Source organism: Bidens hawaiensis, unplaced genomic scaffold (assembly GCF_021521415.1).
Source record: "Bidens hawaiensis isolate Kalapana, Puna unplaced genomic scaffold, B.hawaiensis_p1.1 tig00021030_1, whole genome shotgun sequence".
Lineage (NCBI taxonomy): Eukaryota > Viridiplantae > Streptophyta > Magnoliopsida > Asterales > Asteraceae > Bidens > Bidens hawaiensis.
The window spans coordinates 218,425-224,750 of record NW_027493249.1 but is presented as its reverse complement, the minus strand read 5'-3'; the positions used below and the strand labels follow the sequence as shown (position 1 = coordinate 224,750).

General features: G+C 38.6%; 1 protein-coding gene across 1 annotated transcript; it reads left to right on the top strand.

Moving 5' to 3' along the window:
* The first annotated feature begins 1,639 nt into the window (after positions 1 to 1,639).
* On the top strand, positions 1,640 to 5,445 carry LOC143562515 (uncharacterized). Its single transcript, XM_077050294.1, has 7 exons — positions 1,640 to 2,666; positions 2,790 to 2,950; positions 3,029 to 3,236; positions 3,358 to 3,595; positions 3,676 to 3,820; positions 4,118 to 4,319; positions 5,297 to 5,445. Exons 1-7 carry the CDS (start codon positions 1,640 to 1,642, stop codon positions 5,443 to 5,445), a joined length of 2,130 nt encoding a protein of 709 aa, XP_076906409.1.
* Positions 5,446 to 6,326: the final 881 nt, after the last annotated feature.

Sequence of the window (6,326 nt, the reverse complement as noted above, 5' to 3'; positions counted from 1 at the left end):
CATCACTGAACTCAGTGTGTGCAGTGTGAACAGAATGTCCTTCTTCCGGCGCGCGCGGCCTTTTTGTAGTCTGCTTATCAAAAGCTTGCCTTTGTGTTTGGTCGGCTAGCTTCTTCTGCTTGACCATTTCATTGTACTTTTCCATCAGACGCCGCTGCTCGTTTATGAGCCATTCATTCGGATCATTTGTTTCTTCTTCTGGACCCATTGGTCTTTTCAGTTTCGCGCCGGCCATATTTTGTAACGTGAGATCGTCTGGAGGAGTTTCAGTCTGGCCGTGAGGGGTTGTGACGAAGGGACGGTTGCTGGTGGTACGCGTAGAATCACGCGGAACCCTCAGAACCTGCTGTCCGTCGTTAACACCCTCACGTTCAATATCCTCCAGAGCTTGATCAACGTTACGAACGCCAGAAACCATGGTGATTGATTTTTATGTAGATCTGATGAGATCTGATTGCCGATGTAACAGTGGATGGCGCCAATGAAGAAACGTGGATCTACTCACTGGTAGCAGATCTACCTTCCTCGGGTGTGATTATACTATTTCACCGATGGTTCTTCTGGATCCGTGCTCTTCCACCTACAAAATGAACAGCGCCGTTACTTACCCCTCAGAAAGGGACAGAGGGGTCCTCTTTGGGGTAACCCTCCGGCGTGAGAATCAGTATATTGTGGAGAAGATGATAATGTGTGTAAGGGAATCTCAAGAGTATTGCTTAATAGCTGAATACCCTCTGATTGTGAGACTGTGTGTTTGTATGTAACTGACTGTGAGTGAATGTAATTCAATATGATTGAATGTGATATCACTGCCTGTAACTGTCAATGATTGAGTATGAATGTCCCCATCAAAGTGGAGTTGATGCTGTATTTATAGTGCTAGGGTTTCCACTGGTTGGGCTCAACCTCGTTGGCCTCCTCCAATCGCACTGCGCCACGTGTCCTCTGGGACACCTGGCGCTTTCTCGTTGGTTGTAATCACGTGGTAGCACATGTGTCATGCTGAGTTGTCGACCTTTCATTTGGCAGCTGTCAACATCAGCATATTCTTACTCTTTAAAAAGATGCCTTCTGGAAGGTCGTCTGACGTGCACAATCAAGGTTGCCCTAATCCTGATTTGGATAAGGACGAGGTCGATTATGTGCATGTGTGATATGAGCCAATCCTGAGGATGCGCGAGGTCTTCTCTTTATTCTCACGCGCAGATATTTCATGCGCAGATGTGATATGCACGAGCATGTGATATGCGCCGCGCGCTGGTGCGCCGCGCGCATATGTGACGCGCGAGCATATGTGTGCCTGGGCAGATGTGATATGCACGAGCATGTGATATGCGCCGCGCGTTGATGCGCCGCGCGCATATGTGATGCGCGAGCACATGATGCCTGAGCATGTTTTGTATGCGCCATGCGCATAGGTTTTGGCTTTGTGCCTTCATAATGTCTTTATCTTGTGGGTTGACCCGCCTTGCTCGGTGTTGAGGCGGGTACATACCTCTTCACCTTTTATAGTATGTATGTTTGACCATATGATGACCCCAATACATGTACATCAGATGATCAACAACTCTTAGACCAAATATTTTGAGATGCTATCTTGATTCTAATCTAGGCAACTCTTCATAAAGCAATAGCAAGTATGTCTCAATCGTCAGCTTTAGATTGTCTACCGCAGTGTTGTCGGTTTACTTTTCCCGAGATTCAAGTAGCAACCAAAAACTTTGATGAGTCATTGGTGATCGGACACGGTGGTTTTGGCAAAGTTTACAAAGGAACGTTTACTAATGGAGAAGGTGTTGTTTTGGGTGCTGCCATTAAGCGGCTGGAGTCAACTTCTAGTCAAGGAGCTGAAGAATTCTGGGCTGAAGTTGAGATGCTCTCTAAGTTAAGGCACTGCAATTTGGTTTCTTTAATTGGCTACTGCAGTGATGGAAACGAGATGATCCTTGTTTACGAGTATATGCCCAATGGAACTCTTTCAGATCGTCTCCACAAACGTCTGTCTCCTCTAACATGGGTGCGAAGGCTCAAAATATCCATAGGGGCTGCCCGTGGGCTCGAGTATCTTCACACCGGTACGGGTATTAGTCAGGGAGTTGTGCATCGAGATGTCAAGAGCTCGAATATATTATTAGATGGCAGTTGGGCATCAAAAGTTTCGGACTTTGGGTTGTCGAAAATAGTTCCAACGAATCAGGCTAGTACTCATGTCAAGACGTTGGTGAAAGGTACATTTGGATATCTGGATCCGAATTACTTTCAAACCAGCAGGCTGACTAGAAAGTCGGATGTTTATGCCTTTGGGGTGATACTGTTTGAGCTCTTGTGTGGGAGGAAAGCATTAGATACAAGTGTTGATGATGAGGAAATGAATTTGGCAGCATGGGCTCAAGCCTACATTAAAGAAGGTAGGTTAAAGCATATTGTGGATTTTAATTTAACCGGAACAATATCTTCTAAATGTATGAATAAGTTTGCACAACTAGCCAACGAGTGTTTGCATAGCCATCCAAAGAAACGTCCAACAATGGCCCAGGTTGTCGCGGGTCTTGAATCAATCTTAGCCTTACACGAGAAAACCAACAAGATGTTACTGCCTATGGACACGAAAATATTTGGTATAAAGGTACCCGCTTTTGGAATACCATCTAGTAATGAAAACTCAGGTATTAATTTCGCTTCGTTTTGTCACATTATATATGCTTAGCTACCAGCTACAAATAGTGTTGTCGATCCTTAATTTCCCTCTGATGTATCCACTTTTAACAAGTTATATGTTGAACTTGTAGTTGTAGGTAGCAGTTCAAAGTCCCTGGAGTCATATCTTTATACTGTTGGAGGTGAAAACCGAATATTACGCCGATATGATTTTAAAACTATTAATATTGCAACTAAAAAGTTCTCTAGATCGAATGAAATTTCACGTGACGTATTTGGTCCCATGCACAAGGTATCCATATAATCAATTTAGGTTTGCCCTTAATTTGTTTGCTGGAATGTTAACTTGTTTCTTTCTTAATTAATTAAGGGAAAACTGGAAAATGGTCAAGATATAACAGTTGTCGGGCCATATCCTCATGAACGATATGACTCTTGTATGAATCAAGTGTCAATACTTGTAAAGGTTGAACATCCGAATTTGGCTCAGTTATCTGGATGGTGCATTGAACGATCAAGCGTGTACCTCATCTATGATATCCCACATAATTACGCAACTTTGGGACATGTGTTACATGGTAAAACTTCAGTTTAAAATGTACTCATGATGGTTCAAGAACAAGCATTATGTTTACTGTTCAAAATTATACCAACTATGATTCTTTTTTTAAGCATGTGTACCATGATCTGTCTTTGTAGATCACAACCGTGCTCCCTTGGACTGGGATGAACGGTACAAAATATTACTAGGTGTTGCCCGGGTACTTCTTTACCTTCATAAGCATGCTCCAGTTAGGGTCTTATATTGCGATGTCAAAGCAGGGAACATTCTGTTAGATGAAGGTTTGGACCCGAAACTGCATGGTTTTTACTATGCAGCGTCTGCAGCTATGAACGACACCGATTGCATTTACATGGATAAGATCTGTGCGACCAGGTGAGTGCATTGCAGTACCTCTTCTGCAAAGAACCATCAACTACTGGTGATGTTTAATACATTCATTGTATACGTGACAGGGGATATTTAGCACCAGAATATATGCATCGTCGTCTGTCAACTAAGACTGATGTTTTTGATTTCGGCATGTTAGTTTTGGAAACTATATCAGGGCATAAAATGCATCCCTACAGGTTTGAATACGAGGAGACGATTACTGCATATGTAAGTATGATTAGATTGGATCACAACAGACTCGTGCTTGAATAAATTATGTCTTCCCATCAATAGATGATAGCCTATTTTGCCAAAATACTTTTTAAGCAAATAATTAACATGGATTTTGATGTCGATCTATGGACTTTCACAACACTTAAACCTAAATCTTTTGATTACATTTTTGCATTATATAATCTAACTTGGAAAACTCATCAAGGAGGCTATTGGACATAAGTCTTTTTAAGTTTCTCTTGACATACCATTGTGAGATTTTACTACTATATTTTTTTTGAATTAATGCAGATATGGAGAAATTGGGTGGATGGAACACATTCAAATATAATTGATACCAGAATATCTGTTGATTCAGGATCCATGACAAGATTTATCCGCATCGGATTGTGGTGTATTCAAATTGAAGCTACAAATAGGCCAGCAATGGAGGAGGTTGTTGGCATGTTCCTTGGCAACTCATATATCCATCCCCCTATTTTGGAAGACCCAAGTATGTGGTTAAGTTGGATGAGAAGAATTTGTAACGCATGTGGTTAAGTTGGGTGAGAAGAATTTGTAGCCAATCCTAGTGGTTCCGAAATGAGTCCCAACCATTAAGATTCCATCTTTGAAAATGTTAAAATTACCAATATGCCCTTTCATGAGGTTCGTATGAATCCCTGTGATTTGTGGCCATGCTCAGTTTTAATCCCTCATTATAAATTTCCCTCCATACAACTTTAAAAAAAACTAATCGAACCGGACTACTTTTTAACAAAACTAATCGAACCAAACTATTTTAAAGAAAAACTAATTGAACCGAACTACAATTTTAACAAAACTAATCGAGCCGAACTACTTTTTATTAAAACTAATCAAACCGAACTACTTTTTTAACAAAAACTAATCGAACAGAACTACTTTCTTAGCAAAAACTAACCGAACTACTTTCTTAACAAAAACTAATCGAACCGAACTACTTTTTGATAAAACTAATCAAACTGAACTACTTTTTTAACTGAACAAATCGAACTGAACTACTTTTTTAACTAAGCTAATCGAACCACACTACTTCTTTTAAAAAAATTAATCGAACCGAACTACTTTTTTAACTAAAGTAATCGAACCAAACTACTTCTTTTAAAAAAATTAATCGAACCGAACTACTTTTTTAACTAAAGTAATTGAACCAAACTACTATTTTAACAAAATTAATCGAACCAAACTACTTTTTTTAACAAAACTAATCGAACCAAACTACTTAAAAAATTAAAAATAAACTAATTCGAACCAAACTACTTTTTGAGATTTGAGAAAACTAAACGTACCCCACTTGTTTTCCTTTGGTGTTATAATTCTGTTTACACTTGATTTCTAGACAATTAACCTTTTTTTTTTTCCTGCAAAAAAAATGGTAGGAGGCACTAGTTCATGTACCAAAAACGTGTCACTGTGTAACCTAATAATTATAAAATTGATTTTTTTTAGATTGCGTGTTTGGCGTGTTTCTTTTAGATTGGTACATGGCTCCTGAAGTGTATCATCGGGAATCTTATGGCAACAGTGTTGATGTTTACGCATTTGCTTTCAGTGTTCACAAAGTACGACATACTCGGCTCTTAACTAAAGATGCATAGTTTGACTTTTATGGTCAAATTAGTCAATCTTTGAATGCAAAACTTGTTTGAATTCCGTTAAGGTTTCATAACAAGGCACCATTTAGTTAAAGCTTTCTTTAATCTTTTAACTTCAAATCTTCAATAGTCAATGTATGCATTAAATAGAGACACATATGTTATTGACTTCTATGGTCATAGACTCCAAAACTTTTATGTTCATTTAATCTTCTTAATCTCCATTGTTTCCATATTATATCTAGATGCGGCTTTAGATGTTTCAGGGTGTGCCATCTAACAGAGAAGAATCACTAGAACATATAGCGTACAAACGGGCATACGAGAACTCAAGGCCACCTTTATCTTGTTATCTAAACAAATCGAACCAAACTACTTTTTTAACCAAACTAATCGAACCAAACTACTTTTTTATATCAAAATTAATCGAATCGGCCTACTTTTCTAATAAAACTAATCGAAACGAACTACCTAAAAAAACAAACTACTTTATTAAAAAACTAACCAAAGAGAACTTTTTTTTATATAAACTAGTTGAACCTAAATTTACTAACAAAATATTTTGAACCAAAATTATTAATGCCAAAACTAATCGTGTTAGGCAATCATTTCATAAAAACTTACAAAAAGCACTCAATTTGATAATTTGATCCTAAGCGGCATTTCGTCGAACACTTGGTAGGCATCACCAAATTAGTGAACTTTACACAAAACCCACTTCAAATAAACACAAAATCTGATAGTGATGATGAAAAAGTAACCATTTTGGGTATGGTTGAGGTTTAGAATACAAAAACACAATTGAGTATGAACCCTAAAATAACAACAACTAGTTCAAACATGATAACAGATCACCATCAGCAATTGAGCTTAACCATGAATAG

Coding starts and splice junctions, on each gene's coding strand:
- LOC143562515 (XM_077050294.1), top strand. CDS start 1,640: ATGTCTCAATCGTCAGCTTTAGATTGTCTACCGCAGTGTTGTCGGTTT. Junction 2,667..2,789: donor ATCTAGTAATGAAAACTCAG/GTATTAATTTCG, acceptor TTGAACTTGTAG/TTGTAGGTAGCAGTTCAAAG. Junction 3,237..3,357: donor TTTGGGACATGTGTTACATG/GTAAAACTTCAG, acceptor CTGTCTTTGTAG/ATCACAACCGTGCTCCCTTG.